The sequence below is a fragment of the Lingula anatina genome, chromosome 5 (assembly GCF_051362555.1).
Source record: "Lingula anatina isolate TDL-2025a chromosome 5, LinAna3.0, whole genome shotgun sequence".
In the NCBI taxonomy this organism is placed as follows: domain Eukaryota; kingdom Metazoa; phylum Brachiopoda; class Lingulata; order Lingulida; family Lingulidae; genus Lingula; species Lingula anatina.
Genome location: NC_141771.1, coordinates 7,900,858 through 7,923,573, shown reverse-complemented (window position 1 = coordinate 7,923,573; position 22,716 = coordinate 7,900,858). Strand labels below are relative to the sequence as shown.

The following is a 22,716-nucleotide window of genomic DNA, read 5'->3' as shown; positions in this document are numbered from 1 at the left end:
CCAAGGGCGTTAGTCCAGAAGGCCCTAAGTTTGACTTGCCCCGTTTCACAACCAAAATTTCATTGGTGGGCTAGTGGGTGGGCATTTTTTTTTTTTAACGCATCACACTTACATTGTGGCTTTATTTTGATTTTACACTTATTTTTAGCATACATAATTCACGTGGTGTTTTCTTCTGAATTGTATTATTTTCTCATTTATTTTTAATTTTTCATCCAAGGTAAAACTCAATGAGTGAAGGCTATTTTAGAAATGATAAGAAACAAAATTTGCATTTTACTTTTTTGTATTTGCACAAATATGAGATCGTAGAAAATATTTGCAAATTTTCCTTTTCATTTGGAATGAAAAAAGAAATATTTCCCAACACGTTCTCAACATATTACTACTGTTTTCTTTATATGAACATTTAATTTTACTTTTAATGAAAAATGTCCCCCCGTCCCTGCACGCGGACGCTTGGCGCCTGCATTGTTCATTTGCACATGACAGCGATCTTTAAAAGTGCACTCTGGGGGAAAAAATGAATGACCCTTTACACTTTACGGCTTCCTTTCTGCGTCGTTTGTGCCACCATGAAACTGGCATTGCTGTGGTCGTAGAAAGGAGGCACAAGCATAGCTTTGGTTGCAAAATGAATGCTCAATGATCGACCAGATTTTTTTTACTCTCAAACGGGGCAGTAGGGCCTACTAAGGGACGCAGAAGGGTCTCCGTCTAGTGCAAAGCTTCGAGTGTTAATTAAAAAGTTTTATTTAGGGCTGAGTCCAAATAATCCTTTTTTGATATATTTAATTCTTTATCTCTCTCTCTTTTTTTTTTTTTTTTTTTTTTTTTTTTTTTTTTTTTTTTAGGCTATTAGCATTTATCTATTTATTTATTGAGTCTGAAAGTTATTATGACATTAAAATCTACCCCCATTGCCTATAATTTATTGTGATAGTATAAAGGATGTACCAAACTAACGCTGTTTAAATTTTTGTAGCAATGTCCAAACGTAGAAAATTCTAGTAAAAAAAAGCTCCAATCCTTCAAATTACTTTTTTTAAAAATAAAAAAAAGAATAATGTGCACACGATGTAGTGTTCACAAATATAATTCCCGGACACGTAAATTAATTTGATTAGAGTCGATTGCTTGTGCACTCGACTCGTTTTATGGCCTTACCTGTAGTTATGTAACTTAAGTGGACGTGTGCAATTTGAATAATTAAAATTAGTATGTACCGCCAAATACTGCAGCACAGAATCCACCTATAGATAAGAAATACGTATAAAAAGATGTCTAGAATTAAGATCGGGGAGGCAGACTGAAGAAGACTCGAAGGTGACCGCTCGACGGAGCTATGGGAGACGGCTTAGAAGTTGGAGGCTTCACGTATAGAACATGTAGTTAGAGATCGTCAACCAATAAACCATTAAACTGGTCATTATGTGGACTTGGGTTTTCTTTGCGCGACCATACGTAAAGCTGACACGAACCGTGGAATTTTAAATTGCGTTATCCACTTTATTATAACGAAGAAAGTTTATTCTCCCTTGTGTCTTGTTTCAGGTGACAGCGAATGGTCCCTGGATCGCCGTGCCTGTGTCATCGCCTCCGACCCACCGCCTGCCGCGTATCCAAGGCTGAGGGTTTCCAGCGCTTCGATCCATTAGACCTATCAGTCCTGCGCCCTGGAACCCAAGTAACTATACAGCCGAGAGTGGTGGACCCCGCCGTTTTGCCGATGATTCCATTGAAAGACTAAACACTAAAAGACTCAAATGAATTTTAAAGACTTTAAAATATAAGGCGCTCATTTGCCCGGTTTCCAGAGCTATTTTTTTTCCTAAATTGATAAAGAAAGATATGAAATAAAGGGTTTTATCTCTGGTTTTCCTCCGGGCCTGTCTGTAACGTGTTCTTTTATTAACGTGCTTCGCTTTGTATATATGTTGTAAATATAATGTAGAGTGAATGTCTCCAACGTTGTAAATGAAAAAAAAAGTATTTTTTTTTTCTGGTAAAAAGGGAAGGCGTGTAGTGTTCACAAATATAATTCCCGGACACGTAAATTAATTTGATTAGAGTCGATTGCTTGTGCACTCGACTCGTTTTATGGCCTTACCTGTAGTTATGTAACTTAAGTGGACGTGTGCAATTTGAATAATTAAAATTAGTATGTACCGCCAAATACTGCTGCACAGAATCCACCTATAGATAAGAAATACGTATAAAAAGATGTCTAGAATTAAGATCGGGGAGGCAGACTGAAGAAGACTCGAAGGTGACCGCTCGACAGAGCTATGGGAGACGGCTTAGAAGTTGGAGGCTTCACGTATAGAACATGTAGTTAGAGATCGTCAACCAATAAACCATTAAACTGGTCATTATGTGGACTTGGGTTTTCTTTGCGCGACCATACGTAAAGCTGACACGAACCGTGGAATTTTAAATTGCGTTATCCACTGAGTAAGTCTAAAACGTAATGTCCTATTTCGAGCCCACGCTTGAATTAAGCGTTCTAAATTATATAAGTTTAGGACATTCATCATACGTATATGTCAAGGTACATAACAACGAGGTTAATTGCATGGGTCCCTTGACTCGTGGATTATTCATTATTTGGCCTTTTTTACGACACAAATTCAAAACATTGTAGGAAACGTACGTAGAGAAATGTATATATCTGCTTCATTTGCAAATACTCTAAAATGCGCACAAATACATTCCGGGCATTTTCATGTATAATTGTGAAATGAAAAGTTCATAAAATCAGGATTTGGTAACTTGCGAGTGCTAGTTCTTTCGATAATGGAGGTTAACAAATCGCACATCCGGGACATTGCCACAGGCTTTAGGCATTTGATAAATTTCTTTATCCATAAACGACTCTTGATACTGATTCTGTATAATAAAGACCAATTTTTATTGAACACTTATAAAGTAGAATCTTACATGTCGTAAAAATAATTCAAAATTAAATAATAAAGGCAATATTTACAGTTAAGTGTAAGGATACTCACAAATGCCTGTAACTACAACCCCAAACAGCATGGCGGACTCGGCACTGACGCTTGATGATCTGCAGGGAATGAAGGTAAATTTGGACATTTTGGTTGATGTTTTTATCCTTAAGGGAATGTTAAAGACGTGAGTAGCACGGTGGAACTTTTCTTCTTGTCTTGATTTAAAGAGATCATTTTAGATTTCCCAAACTTCTGATTTAACTACCATGTTCAAACCAATGGCAATAATTCCATAATGATAAAATCCCAGCTTTAGCTTTAAACCTGTAGTGTACAATGTCTTTCTGCGTCTGATAATGGTGTTAGTAATCCAGAGGCAACATGAACATGCTTTGCCATGTAAATGTGGCGGTGATAGACTAAGAAAACTACACGATATATTTAAAACTTATTTCTTAAATTCGCGGTACAGCAGTTACTTTGCACATTTTTAAGTATTTATGATTGGTCATGCTAAAGTGCACAACACCGCACCAGTTTTGCAGTATGATAAGCATCTATAATTTGTTTATACTAAAATGCGCAATGCAGCAGAACACATACAATTTAATTATTTATGGCGGGCCTTTGCCATATTGCCAAGAAGAGTCTATCACCAGCAATGACTGCATGCCCAACGTGGGTGAGGGCCAGACAATGTAAAGAAATTGTATCGATTCATTACGTTGGAATCAACTATATCAGTAAGCTAGTAAGGTATCACCCATTTTCTCGCAAATGACCATTTCCTTTTTTTTTTAAGTGTACTGTGCTGTGTTGCCCTGTATTGTGCATTTATGTATGACCCTTTATAATTTGCAATGTACACAGTGCATCACTCAGTGATGCATTAAAATGTAGAAAAAAAAAATTAAAAAAATGAAAACTGATATGTCTGAATCAGGGGCGGATCCAGAGATATTTTCTGACAGTCTTCCAAATTATCTTTGTTGATCCATCCACCATTTTTGATCGTCTTCCGACAGAAAAAATCAGATACCCCTCAATGTAAACTTAAAAATCTGACCGTCTTCTGGAAGACCCAGAAGACGGCCTAAATCCGCCCCTGTGAATGGCCAGTAGGCAGTAAGCTGATAAGATTGACTCAGGCTGCATTTTGAAGTGGTGGAATGTATGAGCACATCCACTTCATTTCTCATCACCTAACATCACCAGCAGTTAACAATCGATTTTCTAAAAAATGAGGCATTAATGTAAATCTTGTTTGCCCTGTGAAGGTGGCAGATCTGAAGACACATCTGAAGAACTTAGGTCTTCCTGTTAGTGGGAACAAAGCTGACCTTGTTCAGAGGTTACAGGAACACTTTGCCTCAGGTAAATGTGTGTGTGTGTGTGTGTTTTTCACATGTGGGTGCATACTACTGTTTGAGTGTGTGTTTGTATGTATGTATATGTGTGTGGTCGTTTGATTTTTATTTTGCTCTTGAGATGTGCACTGACTTTTGTCAAACTTTTTGCTTCAGGTATAATTGTAGCTTTTGATTTATTTATGTCTTCAGCAGTACTAAAAATGTATTGAACTTAGTCTAGTAGTTTACATTCCGTGACGAAGCCTGGGGCATAGTAAGCTCAGCAGATTCAAAGGCATAAGCCCCTTGTCTAGTTGTGGTTTTATCACTTGACAATAGAAAGCAAGTCCGAGCTTCCATCCTCCTATCCACAGTTAAGAGTTATCTTTCTGTACTTTGATAAGTAAAAGATGGACAAAATTAATTGATAAAATTCTGAAATTGCTTTGGTAAAAAGCTTTGATTTCATGAAATATTTTGCCTTAAAGCAATTCACAATTAGCTAGATTTCATGAGATATTCTTGTTATTTTGCTAATGAAGTCTTAATTCATTACAGCTAATGAAGATTTGCTGAATGTAAGTATAAAAGCAAAATGGATTTTTTTGGATAACTGGCATAGCTTAGACTTTTTACCAACAAGATGTAACATTTTAAAGATTATATCAAAATGTTAATGCAAAATATACATGATATGAGAAGTTTCATATGAAAAAGTATGATGTATTTCTATTAAGTTATTTTGAATTATTGTTATGCATGTAAGACTGTTTTAAATCATCTTCAGTACACAAGTGAGCAGGGGTTGAGATAATTTTAACATATGAACTATTTATGCATGGGTGAAAGTTTTCAGGATTTTTAGTCTCTATTTTGATGTTTTTTCATATGGTATAAATGAGATGAAAAATTGCAAGCTATGTCAGGATTTTCAGTTTTTATAACTTTCACCAATGTTTATGAGGTCACTGCAATGATGACTTGACTTGAACTAATTATCATTTATAGGATGATCTGGATGATGTATTAACAGAGGACCCACCACCCAAACCTGCCGCCCAGCCAACCACAGCAACCAAAAAACCTGTAACAGTTAAACCTTTGCAAGAGAAGAGGTGGAAAATTGCAATTTTTTACAATTCGGTTTATTTAAGATATTAAAAAGGTCGTACTAAAGAATTACAATTCTACTATGCTTTAAAAAAAATTCAAAGTTATTTGATTACTGTCTGGGATATTCTGACCTCAAGATACTTCAAAGTGTACATGCCAATTGCTTTGAAACTCAGCCTTATTTATATTTTTATAAAGAGTTTTATATGGGCCTATCAGATGGTTTCACTTGCAACTTATTTGACCAATTAATTCTCTTCAGACAATCTGTGACACTGACCAATAACGCCATTGGCGGGGGCGGTGACCATGTGACCAAAGTCTCAGGAATGACTGACGCGGAGGTAATACTCAGTATAAAGGGTAAAGTGATGAACGCAGTTACCCCACAGCTGGCACTTTGCACCAAAGGATAATTGCATTTGTATTTTGAGCTAAATACAAGTGCAATCATCCTGTGGTAACTTTCTGCACTGCGATATAATTTAAAGCTTTTGTATGTGGATGACTCATGCTGTAACTATCACTAACCACCTCAATAATTTACCAGTGATTTGAGCAAATTGAAAATCGTGTACCTTATCCTATATTATAAGAGTCCTTAGATTTTCTCTTCTTATTATAGAAAAAGTATACATTTGCTGATGTGCAGAATATGGATAATGTTTTAAGGGTAAAGACTACAGTTAGGATAACCTCCTCATTAGCTTTCACTGTTTGCATCTGACACATTGTTAGTATGGAAAAAGTAATAGAAACTGAATTATTGATGAACTCTCCTTTTCAGAGATTGGCAGAAATGGCAAAAAAGTTTGGAGTAGTTTCAGAAGAAGCTAAAAAAAAACTGAGAGCAGAAAAGTGAGTTGTTTAATGTAATACTACAATTTTTGTAAAAAGGGTGTATACATTTTTTGACAGCCATTTCATCACTCTAAGAGAAATAAAAGGCATGTCCTAAGGCAGTACACCTGATCTTTTTAAAATTTTTTCAGTTTTTCCCTTTGAAAGTATTTACATATAAGTATTGATTTTCGTCTCTGCTTCACTTCAGGTTTGGGCTTCCAGTTCCAGCTGACACAAAAACTAAAACATCTGGAAACATAACAACTGCTCCAGTAAGTGATTCCCAGGTTGCTGATACTTAGAAATATATGCAAAAAAAAAGTTATTAATCATAAAGTATTGTCCCTTGCTTTGGAGTATCAAATGTTTGTAATTCTCAAGGAGTATGTAACCCCTTGAAACGTATCAAGTGCTCCAGCGGGTGTCACCAAGGATATGTAGTTATATATATATATATATATATATATATATATATATATATATATATATATATATATATATATATATATAGGAACAGTTGTAATTGAAAAAGCATTATTTTGACATCAAATATTTAAAATGAAGTAAAGTAAGTAACTACAGCATGATTTCAAGAAGTTCTTTTGGCTTCATTTGGATAATTTGTTTTATTATTTTTTCTGGGTAGGGAAAACTCGTATGCATTTGTAATTCATTGCAACTGTTTTCTTTGGCTTAATATTTACATTGACTTGTGTAGAGATCACTTTTACAAGTTGCCATTGATGTTTTTCAGGCTGCAGACTTAGAGAAGCTGAAGAAAAGAGCAGAGAGATTTGGCATAACAACTTCATCCACTCTGTCAAATGTAAGTACAATGTCATTTTCATCAAGTGGACAACTTGTTGAATAAAATGTATTACATATTTTATAACTGTTTGCTAAGCTTTTCAAAAGATTGATTCAAAGCAAACAAGGCCAACATTTTAGGGACTGAAAATTTATTATTTTTTATTTTCTGTTTGGAAGGTAGTACTGATCATTTTGTTCATTGGGCATTTTGTTCTTGAAAAAAATTTTACCACAAGAATGTTTAGAGTAACATTTGTTGTGAGATCTTTCATAAACTGTTGGAGAACAAATTGCAGTATATATATATATATATATATATATATATATATATATATATATATATATATTTTTTTTTTTTTTAATGTAAAGAAATATGATGTTAGATTTGCTTTTATCTCAAGGTCGATAAACAAGAGAAGTTGCTGAAGAGAAAGGAAAGATTTGGCGTGGTTGTGGGTACCACAAATTCTGACGTCGAGGTAAACGAATGTTAATAAATTTACCAGTTATTGGTAATATAGTATATTCAACACTTTATATACAATCCTCTTTATATCTTAAACTCAAACTGAAGTAATTGACTGTCTTGAACTAACATATTTTGTCACATATAACCACATTTTGAACAACTGAAGCAACAGAAAATTAAATTCAAAAACACATCATAGAAAAACAGGGAGATTTCAGACTTTTTGGGAGTCAAAAATATCATTGGCCTAGGCCACCCTGGGACCCCACTTCATATTTTCCAACTTTTTTACTAAATGTCAGTCTCATCCCTGTACATATAGAATATTTCTGTGAAAAATATGTAAGTGTGTTACACTTGTTTCAGGAGAAAAAGAAGAAGAGGGCAGAAAGGTTTGGTCTGACGTGAAAAAGATGACAAGTAGGGCCAGGGAAATTAGGAAACAAGAACTTTTTTTTTCTCAGAAAATTAGTGCTGTATGTGTTTTATTTATTGTTACGCAAATGATGTTAAAGAGAACCCCAAACACTGAAAGAGAGTACAGTTTTTTACATTGTGAATAATCACACTCACATTCTCAGACTGTACCAAGTGACTTTCTAATACCAGAAATAGTTTTGCTTTGTATCATTACATGTCTTTTAATTGGGAAAGATATGAAGAATGTGGACTGTCGTAAGTAAATGGTTCAATTCAAAATCGTTTGAATTTGACCCGATTTCCATGGTAGTTAAAAATACAGTGAGAGTTATCTTGTTAAAGGCAGCATATACAATGGTATAGCACTTACAGCTCTTGGTAACAGAACACAACCATTTTTGTATGAATTAAGAACAAATAGAAAAAATGTATGTGTTTTGTACTTGTAAGCCTGTATGGTCGGTAGCTTTTTATTTTATTTAACTATATATTTATTTCCATTGATATGGTTTATTGACAATAAAATATCTGTGTTGAAAAAAATTGGTAACTAAAAGTAATTGTTTATTGTAGTATTAGTTAAGTAGTGGAAGAAGTATTTTTTTACATTGAAAAATGTTTAAAAATCTGCAGTGAAATGGTAATTTTAGAACTTAAATTTGAAGATCTTGTCAATGAAAAGAGTGACGGTGATTTTAATATGAAACTACATATGAACGATAAGTACAGTATTTATTTTAGTGACATCATTATAGGAAACACATTTTGATAACAGTTTAGATTGAGACTATTTTCTGTCACCTTTTATAAAATTTGGTTACAAATTATGACTGAAGCAGTGGGCCTTTCATTGGGTAAATACATATTTATTCAGAGAGATTTTTTGTAGTAATTTTTCTTTTTAAAGAGTAGTGTACTAATTCACTGCCTGCTCTTTTTTTCACATACGAAAACCCATAGCATTATTGAAGAGATATGTGGTCAGTTACACAAAGCCTTCATAAAGAAACAGCTCATTGCCATTAGGCTGTTCTGCTGAACCATTCCTGTTGAAGGGGTATTAGTACAAGAATCACTCAATAACAGACTTGAATTGTAACTTCTTAGAGTAGTTGATAAATAACAACTATCAGATGATTTAGATTCATTGATTTGAATTTGAAAAGGGTTTGAAGTGGTACCTGTAGAGAAAGAAACTTTGGTGTGTAAATAAGAAAATAAATTTTTTATTACATTACAGTATCCTTAGTTTCAATATTAGAAAAAAGACCAACAAAGACCAGCATTTTGTAGCTTTACTCAACAACATTAAAAAAAAAAAAAAAACTCTGCAATAATGATGATAACAATTATAATGAGAGAGCCAATGTGAAGTATGTGGTTAAAGTATTATAGTTTTGAGCATTGATATTTCACACAGTTTTTTTTTTTTTTTTTTTTTTTTTTTATAGTATATTTTGCTTAATTAAAATATTTTCCAAGTAGAAACAAGAGCAGAAATAAGAATTTGAAAAAAGTTTCCGTGCATTCTACTGGAGAGAGGTTGTGGTGGGATTTGATTTTTTTTTTAATATTGCTATATACATATGTACATTGTTTGCATTTCTGATAGGTCATTGCCTCACAAAGTGGTCACCCAGTATATTAAATGCATCCCTTTAAACAAGATACTTGGAAGCAAAATGGTCCTTCAATGTCAAAACTCATCAAAACAGCTCTGGGAAATCTGCTAAATGCTCTTAAATTTTTATTTCCTTGCAGTGTGCTTGTCCATGTGACTGCTAGATGTCTCGAGTTCAGTATTTATGTCCCAGCAAAATGTACATTTCACTTTTTTTGCTAATAACATGTCAAAACGAAACAACATCCTCGAAATACAGGATCTTGTTAGTGTATTCACCAGGGCCATGTTCTGCAAACTTTGTTAAAAAATTAAAACAAAACTGATATCTACATGGTTTCACAAAAGAGATGTGAGCCCATCCACCAAGTTTTTTTTTTCCTACAGTCCATTGTCAGGTGGAACACACCCTGTGTCTGGCATCAAGCTATTGCTAACAAAGTGCCTCATTTCTAGTCCAGGGCGTCTGCTCCATTTCTCGGCTGGGTTCCGCGGGACTGAGTCCGCCTGACTGGAGTCTCAGACCTAGATCTGTAGTGCTTGAACGAGGGGTACCTAGGGTGATGCTGAAACCTGCGTGTGGAAAATGGACGCAGTCGAGATCTAAAATTTGCTGGCATCTGCACGGCTGGAATGTACCGTCTTGGTGTGACTCTTCGAGAGAAAAAAATTCGATTGTGATCGAAGCCAGTTTCCACGTGTTCATTGGACAGTATGAATCCAAGGTAGCTGGCATGGAGACTGTTGCCCCCACGCTGGATAGTCACACTCCAGTTAGGGGCCACAGATGCACTGATGAAGTGAGTCTGCAGAAAGACTGACCCAAAACTCGGTGACGTCTTGATGACCTTCGGGCCAGAGTAAACGTGAACGTCGCCTTTAGGATCCTGATAGATCTTTATGCCATTTATGAAAATAGTCACTGCACCTGCCTTGTGAAACTCATAAGTACTGTTTTGGGCCACTTCTTCCAGGTGGGAGATGAGGCTGGGACCATATCCACGCGAAGAATAAAGCAAGGATACAGTGTTGTCCAGGGACATATCACAGAAGCCCTCCTCACTTCTGCTAACACTTGTGCCCTGCAGCTTGTGGCAGTCAGTCCCAGATGCAAACACGATGGAGTCTGTGGATAACCGAGCTCGTCGGTCCCAGAAAACTTCCACATTCGTTGTGGTCTGTTCCTGGTATATCTTTGCAGCTGCGTGGAAGATGCTGTTGGCTGTGCCGCGAGCATTGGTGGCAGCAACACACTTTTGCCTATAGTTCACCACGCGGATTGTTCTGTCCGTTGTCATTTCCACATGGACTTCTTGTCGTAGGATCACAGTGAGTAGGCCTGCAGGAGACACAAATATGGCTGGATACCCAGTTTGACTGAAGGAGGCATTGTCTGCTGCAGCATCCTGGGCTTGGTTGATGTTGGCTTGGTTGAAATACATTTGATGGGGGCATGCTGGCATGGACACACACTGACTGGCATCAGTTGAATTTGAGGGTGGGTATCCATTCACTGAAAGCAAAACTGGATGCTTTACAGGATCCTTAAAGGAGAATAGACTCATAAAAATCTATTTCTCGAATTCTGAAGATTCAGCACTCAATCTATACACTAGAAGTATGTTTTAATCGATCCCCCTCATTTAAAAATTATTTAAAAAAAAAAACAATTAATTAGTAGAAAAAAGCGTTTTAGTAAACCTCACCTCAATATGCATAAATGAAGCAACAGATCTGGGTCACGTGGTACTGTGACGACAATCACGATAAAGGTCTATGAGACTCAACTGAGCTGCATGGTGCATACAGACGGAGAAGTTAAGGAAAGTTGTGTTGAACGGAGTTGAGGAATTTTCGTTATGCCTCGGTGTGTTGCCGTGGGATTCACCAAAATTGCAGCTCTCGTTGACAATCTTTCTTTGTCTGTGACGGTCTTCCGTGACTTACTTACTAACTTCGGTGACAATAGTTGCGATGCTCTAGATCATGGTCACCTCAGGTGGTTTAGATCATGTCAAGAGCTGGTAGTCTTTCAGATTAATTGTCATCAGTTGGCAAACTTACTGATTGCTGATGCATTTTAAATGCATTGTAGTTGACCAAAAGCTCGTTTACAACAAACCTGTTAATTATGCACCGCTGCACTTCCCAACCCAGGTAATAACAGGTATCAAAATCGTCTTGGTGGGCTTTCATATTTTTCAAAATATCTCATTTATTTCATGGGGTGATTTTATTGGTATTTGTAAATGACGTTTAATATCAATATTTAAACAATTGAGTTCAAACACCGTCGCGAACATTAATAAAAGTAATTGCTCTCAGGGTATCTTGAAGCTTCCGTGGAAGAAAACGTGTTGAGGAAAAACAGGAAAAAGAGCGTTATATTAAAGAAAAAATGGGAACTGCTGTGATAAAATGGTTCGTTATCCTAATTCGTTTATGCTTTGAGGATTTGTTTCTGAAGATTATTTCATCTGTCAGGGTAACTTGAAGCAAGCCCAGGCATTACTTCCGTGGAAGAAAACGTGTTGAAGAACAAACAGAAAAAAAGAGCGGTATATTAAAGAAAAAAATAGGAACTTATGTACTAAAATGGTTCGTAATCCTAATTCGTTTATGCTTTGAGGATTTGTTTCTGAAGGTTATTTCATCTGAAGTATAAAATAATTAAAAAGATTTATCATTTTATACCTTGAAATACAAGTTCTGCGTCTGCACACAAAACTTGTTGCAAATTTGTATGCTTTGTCAAACCCAAAAACATGTAGCAGATCAAGGTAAAAGAGCATTGTTTGCTATAAGTAGCATGGGAAAAATCATTACTTGAATGTTTACTAAATGTGCAGTTTTACATACGTGAGTATAAACAAGGCAGCAAAGCTGTCAAATGTACAGACAAAAAACAGAAAATAAAGATGCAAAATAGGTAATTTTGTCAATTTTGATGCAATAATAAATAATGCTTATAATAGCACTGTCAGTCAACACTGAATTTTAATCATGCACAACAGGTAAAATGGTCAATAACATGAGCGGACCCAGAGATATTTTCTGACAGTATTCCAAAGTATCTATTTTGATCCATCCTCCATTTTGATGGTCTTCCAACAGAAGAAAAAATAGATACCAGGCAATATAAACTTAATAACCTGACTGTCTTCCGGAAGACCCAGAAGATGGTCTCAATCTACCCTTTCAATAAGATTACAGTTTCAGGACCATGAGTTTAAATTCACATGATGAAAGTCTCAATATTTGAAAAATGATGACAGTGCATAAAATAATATTACATTAGTAACATAATGTTTAAATACATAAAAAACAATACAACTGCTTATGTGGAAATACAGAAATGTCAGAGCCTCAGGCGGATGAGAGTTAAAAGTCACAAATGCAAGTGTTTGAGAAAAAATTATAAAGGAAAACATAACAAAACTAGAAAAGCGCTCCGAGAGTGCAGACCTCTGCCAAGGTAGCAATTGTTGATTATTATTGATTATTGTCCTCTTTGGCCCACTTCTGACAGTTCCTGAAAATTTCAGCAAAATCGGTCCATAACTTTTTGAGTTATGTTGATGACAAACAGGGGTGAAAATATAACCTCCTTGGCAGAGGTAAATATAATTCCAATGAAGCTGCTATTCAAACTTTTAATCTTGGAGTTTGATATATATATATATATATATATATATATATATATATATATATATATATATATTTATATATATATATATATATATTAAAAACTTATTTGCAATATTAAACAAAATTCACCTGCATAATTATCACTGCTTCCTTATTATTAATCTAGCAGAGAGCTTAATCTATGGGAGTTTACAGGGAAATATCGACAAGTGTGCTTTATGTAATCTCATTTCATGGCCTATTAAAGCAAATGACTTTATAACTCTGAAATTAGCTAAGTGATACCCAAGGGAAATTTACAGACTGACCCTCTCAAAGGTCTTTCAGGCCCATAAGTCACAACTTAAGAAAAGCACAAAACAATAATGCACAAAATAGGAGACTACCAATTCTGATGCAATAATACATTGTGTTTAACTGCACAGTCAACATCAAATTTTAATTTTGCACAACAGGTAACACCAACGAAAGTAAAAGCATAAGGCTTCAGGCCCATCAGTGTTCAAGTTTATACTTAGAAAGTGCCAGAATGAGAAAAATGAAATTTCACACAAAATTGCATAAAATTCAATAATAAATGATAACCCAATTGACCTGGCTTTCTAATTTGAACTGCATGCCAATCCTAAAAATCATACTCATAAGTTAAATATAATAATAAATAACACAGTTTTCTTTTCATAATGTTTGCAGTAGCAGTGCAAAAAGATTATTGTCAATTTTGATGTAACATTACATAATAAATTATAGAATAATTATCACCAATTTTTGATTATTGACTATAAATAGCATGAACATGTAGAAAATTTGATTACCATCTGGCTTCATGTCCATGGGAGCTCCGAGTCCCACAATGAATATGCCAAAAAGATAATGAATATTTCACTAAAATGTATAACTTCCAGAAAAAGAAGCCAATTAGACTGCTTTTCCAACTCGGGCTGCATTTTAGTCCTGTGTTTCTTTTTTGAAAGTTTGACAATCATAAGTAACACGGTTTTCCCATAATGGTCATCATGGCAGAAGCACCCAAAATTGTGTTTTCTTCTATTTTGATGCAACATTACATAATGCTTAACAGCATAATACATCAATTTTTAATAATAAAATACATGTGTCATGGATTTTCAGAAAATGTGACTAGCATGGGTCTTCAAGCCCGTGGAGGTTCTAAGTCGCACCTTGAAAATGCCAAGAAGTGAAAAATTAAATTTTCACAAAAAAACTGTTAAATTGCCAGAAAAATTTACCAAACAGACTGCATTGCCTACTGAAGCTGTATGTTAGACCCATGTTTCTTTCCTGTAAGTTTGAGAACAGTAAGTAACATGATTTCCCTTAAATGGTCATCATAGGAGCAGTGCCCAAAATAGTTTTTTTTTTCAAATTTTGATGCAACATTACATAATGTTTAACAGCATAATGACCATCAAATGTTATTAATAAAATATTAGTAACATGGACATTCAGAAAACATGACAAGCAAAGGTCTTCACGATCATGGAACTTCAAAATCACACCTTAAAAATGCCAACATGTGAAAAATTAAATTTTCACAAAAAACTGTTTAACTGCCAGAAAAAGTTATCAAACAGACTGCATTGCCTACTGAAGCTGTATTTTAGTCCCATGTTTCTTTCTTGTCAGTTTGAGAACAGTAAGTGACATGATTTTCCTTAAATGGTCATCATGGGAGCAGTGCCCAAAATAGGGGTTTCTTCAAATTTTGATGCAATATAACATAATGTTTAACAGCATAATGACCATTAATTTTTAATTATAAAATATTAGTATCACAGATATTCAGAAAATGTGACTAGCAAAGGTCTTCAGGCCCATGGAACTTCAAAGTCACATCTTGAAAATGCCAAAATGTAAACAAGACAGCACTGTTCTGAAATGGGTTTATTTCCATTTTTAACACTTTTTTAACATAAAACAAAATAAACATTTTACTGCCATTTTTTTATGACCAACTAAGAAAATTGATGAGATGAGAAAAATATCAATAGAACAGTGTTAAATGTCCAATTTCCTCCATTCTGAGATTCTGAACATAGTGGATGATTGAATCTGACAAACTGCAATGATATGAGTTTATTTCCGTTTTTGACACTTGATTACACAATACATGATAACAGGTTTAACATCATTTTTACATAATCAACTAACAATGTTGTAAAGATGCAGAAAATGTCAAACAAACACCTTTACGTATCTTATTACTTAAATAATAAGGCTATTAACATGCCTAAGAATTAAATCTGAGGAAATCTGAGGAAATGTGAAAAAACAGCATAACTTCTAAAATAATGCCCCGATTATGCTGATTTTCAAACTCAACCTGCATTTTAGTAAGACTGACCATTCCTGTGAGTTTAATTACAATTGGGCTTTCTGTTTTTCTTATATTGTGTTTACAGTGTTGCATATATGCTGAACAATGAAAAAACCGCATAACTACTAAAATAGTGGCCCGATCATGCTGATTTTCGAACTTGACCTGCGTTTTAGTAAGATTGATTACTCCTGTGAGTTTCATGACAACAGGCCTAACGGTTTTCCTTAAAATGTGTTTACAAGGTTGCATATATGCTGAAAAGTGAAAAAACAGCATAACTTCTACAATAATGGCCCGATCATGCTGATTTTCGAACTTGACCTGCGTTTTATGAATATTCATCAGCTCTGTAAATATAAAGTCAAAAAGTGAAACTGCCTTCCACTTATCGTGTTTACAAGGAAAGTGCACGGCGCCGGCGACGGCATCGGCATCGGCATCGCCATCGGCATCGGCATCGGCGACGACAGACGCAGGTGATGGCAATATGTACAGACACATCTGTGTCTGTACATAAAAAATTAAAAAATTCCAAGCACGCACAGCAAAATGTAGACTAACGCAAAACATCAAGAACAGCGTAATCTCAGCAAATGTGCCCCATATAGTAGCTTAATTTCCATTAATAATAAAATGATCATTCAAGTCAAAAATTTTCTGTCGATTTAATAAATGTTCTAATTTATCCAGAACAATATATTTATTTAAGAGGAGGCTAACTGAAATATAGTTTTATTATTTGTTTATTTTGTATTTGAAAATTGCCCATGTAACCCTGTTAATTAGAAGGTCTAAGCTGGATCAAGTCCGTGCTAAAATTCTTCCGTTGTTTCTCTAGCTCCTCAATAAACCCCGGTGTTCAGATTTTATCTAGTACCCCCAGGTCTGCGGGAGCTGCTCTTTGAAACTAAAGCACAGGTAGATTTTTACCTGAGATAAATATCGCCAGCCATTTAACCCTCTAATTAAGAGGTAAAGGAAGTTCCAGTTAGATGGATGATTAATATAGGACTTGTAAAGGTAACGGGCATTGTTTACCTCAGTTTAAGAAAAGTATGCAGGACGGAGTGTCAGCGGTTTAATAAAATTAATTGAATTTCACAAATAACATGGACCTCATATGCAATAATCCACAGTACCCTTTCCTCATTCAAATGCAGTGTTTTATACAACTTGGGATAACCATAATTAAATGCTCGTTAAAGAATTGACTAGACGGGAATGGTTTTACACAGCTTCATGAGGATTTAGATCCGTCGGGTAAGAGATTTGAATGAGTATTAACTTTTATCAGAAGCCAGAGAAGTCATCTTACAGGTAGACAATGCAGCTCAGTTTGACAGCTAAGCACGCTCTGTTCTCCAGTGGCTCGATTGTCGTCATCGGACCACGTGACCACGTTGCTCATTAACTCCCAGGCCGAGCAAATAGGACGTTTTTTAAAGCCAAACATTTACAAAATGAGCTTTTAATTTGTGTATTTGGATAAAGATATCGTTAGTTGGGCATGTTTTCTGAAGAATATGTTCCGTTCAGGCCATTCTGACGGCAAGAAGCAAATCCTTTAATACTGTACTTTGCCAAATTGGAATATAAAAACAAAATAAAATTTAAAAAAAGAGGCACAGGCACTTTGCAAAATAGAAGGTCTTTGAAGAGTATTATCGCGTAATTAACTTTAGGCCACACTTTTTTATTTTTATGGATGACATCCTGCACGCGCACCGATCTTCGCCCGTTCTCCGAAAAAAAAAATCACCACAACGAAGTCGGTTGTCGCAAACATCGTTATTAAATTCGCTGTAAAATGAGCTTTCTGTGCATGCATATTATTGCCACGAGGAAATATATCCGCTTTGCCGTCAAATTCATCTCTAGGATTACTTTCAAATTACACGTAAGTCATAAAGAGAACGGGGGCCGACGTTTTGGATTGGTATGCCAATGATATTGGGCATGGAGATATCACCTTTTTACAATTATACGAAAGGCTGGTGGCGGCCAGCGATTATCGCCCGGAACATTTCAGTGACATTCTGTCCAAAGCAGCACATACCAGGTTTTTTGTAGCAAAAAAAGGGTCGACAAGGGTGTCGAGGCATTTGGTGGGCTTAAGTTCGGACAAGCCACCCGACAGTTTGACTGCTTCATGTGAGTCGAAGTAGACAAAATGGTATCGACCGAAATAACCCCTAAATAGATTTGGTAATATGCATCATATCTATTCATGACTTTTTTTTACCTTTTACGAAGTATTCACAATGCTTTAATATTTTGAGAGCATGGATAAAGGCATATTGTTAGTTCGATACGTGTTTCTGTGGTAAATTTGTATTTCCAGCTGTGTACTGACAGCATTCCTTTACTTCAGCAGTAGGCCCTATTTTTTTTTTTTTTATTTTATTTTATTTTATTTTTTTTTTGAACTTTTTTTTTCGCCCACTCGCACCGATTTTGGGGTCCCCAGAGGATGTCATGCATAAAAATAAAAAAGTGTGGCCTTACATACACAAAAAATGCAATCTAGCTACCATAAAATGAGTCATTTAAAATTTAAAATTCCATATTCATGTTACCTGTCATCACCATGGAAGGGTTCTGCACAGACTTGTCTGCATAGACCACCTGTACCTGCTGAGCCTGCCGGTTACCCAGAACAGCCTGCACATTTGGGTAACCCACAGGTGCTTGGACGTAGTACCCAGCCCAGTTGGCCATGTCCCCAACAACCACCTGCTGTTGCTGCTGATTGCAGCCTCCTTGCTGTTGTCCCTGCTGCTGCTGATGCTGCTGCTGCTGCTGCTGGGGGTATCCGGAGTTCCAGTCAGAATCAGTGCTGTTTACCGAGCCCTGTTCGTCAGAGACGCCACCCCTGTCACTAATAACTCCACTGGGACATGCAACTAGACCATCTGGGGCTTGACTTCCATTAGGCTGGGGGAAAGGTCCCATGGCACACTGCTGTGTGCTTTGGGGATATGCCTGTACGATGTTGCCAACCATTTGCTGCGGCAAGCCCTCGGGCATTGTGTAGATGATCATTCCTGGGGGAACCAGTTGAGGCAAGGGATTAACCTGCGGCTGATGAGCTGCAAGGCCATTATCAGATGTGACATGAGCATTGTGCGCATTAAAATCCAAGCAGTCTGTTGTCTTTGTTGTAATGCCTTCTTCGTCGACACCAGGTGGAGCTGCGGTGTCACTCTCCTGCCCTTCTGTCTTTCTTTCCAAGTCCAGTTGTTCCATTGTGCTGGCCCAGTCAAGTGTCTCTTCACTTCTGTTCTCTTCAAACTCTTCTCCAAACTCCTCTCTTTGGGCTTTCATTATATCAGCCGTCTCTGTGTGAGTAGGGACATCATTGTTGCCAATATCAACAGCTGCTGTGGTCTCGGTGGAGGGATCATTTTCTGTCCTAGACCCACGTACAAAATCCCTGTCTTGTGTGTCTCGAGCAGTCATGGAGGAACTTCTTATTGCCTTTTGCTGCCTTTGCTTTTCCCGACTGTCAGTGAAAGTCCCATACTCATGGCAGCTGCTTGATTTGTTGAGGAGCTTACCAGAGGCGGTCTCGTCACGCCTGTTGGCGAAAAGGGCTGTCTTTTCAGATTCAGTGGAATGGTTGCTGCAGCTAGAGAGTGCTTCACCCGACTCGGAGGGGACCAATTCTCCGTTTTCAGTCAAACACTCTGTCTCGCCTACTTCATTATCTTGTTTGTCAACACAAGGAGTGGTTGTGTCCACGAAGTTTGCCTGCTCTTCATTCACACCATTTGTAACATCTTGCGTATCTTCTGTTGGAGAGGCGTGATTCTCTGCACCAGAGGTGTCATCGGGCAGTTTCCCTTCGCCACCAGTACACACGCGTCCAGTTGCGTCAGCTTCAATGGCATCGGTGCTCTCGTCCTGTTTGCCACATGACGTAGTTTCACCTGCTTCTGACTCTGTTTGCCCATCTGTTTCTGCGTGGCCGGCAGCGGCAGTTTCACTGATCGAACTTTCGTTCTTCACCTGCTGCATGGCCACCACCGTCTGCGGGTCACTCACAGGTTCGGACCTCAGATCAAGCGCCGCCACCAAACTGTCGTCAAGAAAAGCCTTGGTCGTGTCGATGTCAACCTCCGTGTCGGTGTCGATGTCGGCATCGTAACCGGTGGGAGTGGCTGTCACATCACTCTGCAAGAGATCAAATGTCGGCCTGATTTAAAATCTGCAATACCAATTCATGTCCAATTATTATTATCATTTTTTTCATGTGATAGCAGATAGATAGAAAACATCACCGCGTTTCACAGTGTAGCCTTCCCCCCTCCCCCTCTTATTCGACGCTACGTATACCAATTTTTCTTCCTAAATAGTTTACTTACCTCTGTTTTACACATTTTGGACGTGATTTATACCAGCTTTTACCAAAAGTCTTTTCAAAGCCCAAACTCATGATTAATCGCCATGAGTTTTAATTTGTTAAAGTCAGTCGCCATCTCTTGTATTAAAGGAATAATGAACTGCATCTCTGTCGTTTATCATTTAGCAGTCCTTTGTGAGTTTTCACGAAAAAAAAGAAGGGCGTCTTTGTACAGAAGGGGACCCAGCAGTAAGACAACTGTTACACCCCCCTCACACACACACGCTCGTGCGCGCACATACACACGGGCAAATATAGTATACACTGGGTCTTGCTCGCGGTCACGTAGGCCTACGTACGTGCAAGCACACACACACACACACACACAGACAAACACGTTACACGTGTTTCTTTGATCAGCCAGTGCCATGTCTATTAGTGGCTTTAGTAGGCCTATTACTTGCCTCAAGTAACATATGCATCTGTAACGTTTTGGTTAAGTCTCTATTATTAGGATAAATTCACCAAGATTACAGTCTATTTCCCTATTATATCTACAGTCTTAAATTAACTGCAGCTGTACCTCACCTCGCAATTTGATTTTTGCAGTTAAGAGCTCCCAGCTTTTCAATTCCACTGGCATGTGAATTTTTGAGATAATGGTCACGTTTGATGTCAATTTGTTTTCAGGTACAATGACCAGTCACGGGACTGTCACGCGCCTCGTGAGTAACGGGAAGGTTACTTATGACAGCGCATCGTGCGTTCCTATCTAAGGCCCTTTTCACATTGAGCGGTCCATTTTTCTGTCTTGCAACAGTTGAAGACTGGGGCGAATTCATATTATTACTATTATTATTATTATTATTAATATTACGTTGGGGGAGGAGGGGGAGGGTTACTCCCTTTCACAAGCCCCGATGTACCTTCCAAAAATTAATCCGGTTAACTTACCGTTTCGAACTTAAAGAGTTCATTTTAGGCCACTCTCTTGCGACTATTAATACTGAGTTTTCAGTCTCTCAAATTGGTACAACACAGAAAACTGAAAGGACCTAAAATTCATTTTCGTGATAATTCAAATGACTTCAGAATATAACAGTCATCGAATCTGCGTATCTCAATGCGTGAAATTAAAATTGTTTATTTTATGGGTGTGTAATTTCCTCCCCAACCCCACTCCCTCCACCCGGTTTCCAGTTTCATAACACCATAACACCTAACTTTCTGAGAGTACGAGGGAGGTAACTCTGTGCCATTTACCCCTATTTTTTTACGTACCTTTGACTTTTCCACTCTGATATCTACACTGCTGCAACTATCGACCCCATCTCCTATACTTTTGACAACACTTTCTTCTCCTAAAATGTAGATGAAGATAGGCCATCCAATGTATTTATTTTACTAAAATCATAGAGCTTTTAGGGAAACGAACATTAGAAAGAGAAACGAATGTATAACGATTAATAGAAAACAATAACAGAAGATTGCTGGCTTCTTTTTTAATTTCTAATCAAGTGCAATTAAATATATTTTTATCTAGACCTAATGTTGTTCGGAATAAGTTTGATAAGAGAAATATCTACACCGTTGACCATTATCCTATTTCAATGTGATCTAATGTTGATGGATTGATTTTTTTCGTTAAGAAGGTACATCCATTTAGAATAGCACAGTATGTGCCTACTTACTTTTGTGATTCGATTCAGTGGTACATGAATCGAGCGACATTACCGATATCTCATTAGTTGTAATTTCCTTGACCATTTTCTCCTTAGAAGGCAATGAAGCTAATAACCCGATACAAAAATCTCCAGCAGACTCGATTCGAGGGGAAAGAGACATCTCTTTTAATGCATCGCAAAATGCCGATATTCTTTGCAGCAAGGCTGTGAATCGGCGGATATTCTCCAAGACAGAAAAATGGAAAACGTTTTGTTCATAACGGTCTGTGCACGTTGACGTAACGTCGTGCTCGCGTTGTTTATTAGTTTCTATAGTAGCGGGTGACGTTACTTTAGCGACGTTACAAATAAGTTGTTTTGGTGACCGTCTTGTTGGGTATTTCGCACATAACGATTTTTTTTTCTTTTCTTTCATATTTTTAACATTCTGGAAGAATATACTTGCATGTATATTTAAGACAATATGTTGATAAGATGTATGTGTGTCAGGCACGGATTGTTTAAATGTGTGTGTGTGTGTACATGTGTGTGTGTGTGTGTGATAACGTGCGTGGACGTGTGTCTTGAGGGGGGGGGGTGGACGGGATTGCATATTTTATTCTGTTACAAATTATATGCGCGTGCATGCACCCTACTTTTTCGGTACTTAAAATAATAGAAAGAAAAGGTCTCACAAACTCACTAGCATTATAACTACATGTATACTTTAAACTATAGGCATAGAAAGTCAACAGAAACGTAGCACTTATCTTGGTGTCGTGTTATGTAAACAGACATGAGGCTTACAGGTGTTGCATAATTTATCAATGATTTATCTATGAGCGAGATACATAGGCTTAAAAGTTCACCCGCCCTGAGAAAAAAAAGTCGGATGAGCTTGGCTGAAAATAATAATCATATAGGCCTACCCAAAGGCACAGTCTGCCTGTAAAAGTAGGCCCTATATAGGACGCGTATGCATGTTTTGCTATATTATATTAAAGGCCATAGAACTGACGGGTGGTGTATATTTACGTTTTACGAAGACCCGATTGCTACCTTCAAAGGTGCAGCTGTTCTAACCTAGTTACTTGCTGACCTCGGGCAATCTTTTTCTCTTCTTGGTCTCATTTAAGCTCAGGTAA

General features: G+C 36.9%; 2 protein-coding genes across 2 annotated transcripts; one reads left to right on the top strand and one right to left on the bottom strand.

Annotated features, from left to right (window-relative positions):
- Positions 1-2,895: 2,895 nt before the first annotated feature.
- LOC106169302 (SAP domain-containing ribonucleoprotein) lies at positions 2,896-9,192 on the top strand. Its single transcript, XM_013548719.2, has 10 exons — positions 2,896-3,082; positions 4,229-4,325; positions 4,859-4,878; positions 5,309-5,415; positions 5,676-5,757; positions 6,201-6,271; positions 6,465-6,528; positions 7,011-7,082; positions 7,468-7,545; positions 7,902-9,192. The coding sequence occupies exons 1-10, from the start codon at positions 3,011-3,013 to the stop codon at positions 7,941-7,943; spliced, it is 705 nt and encodes a 234-aa protein (XP_013404173.2). The 5' UTR covers positions 2,896-3,010; the 3' UTR covers positions 7,944-9,192.
- Positions 9,193-9,273: 81 nt separating this feature from the next.
- Positions 9,274-21,968, bottom strand: LOC147761580 (uncharacterized). The gene is made up of 4 exons (XM_087013306.1): positions 21,599-21,968; positions 21,189-21,268; positions 18,142-19,738; positions 9,274-11,089 (listed from the first exon to the last, which is right to left on the bottom strand). Exons 1-4 carry the CDS (start codon positions 21,750-21,752, stop codon positions 10,029-10,031), a joined length of 2,892 nt encoding a protein of 963 aa, XP_086869432.1. The 5' UTR covers positions 21,753-21,968; the 3' UTR covers positions 9,274-10,028.
- Between the last annotated feature and the right edge of the window lie 748 nt (positions 21,969-22,716).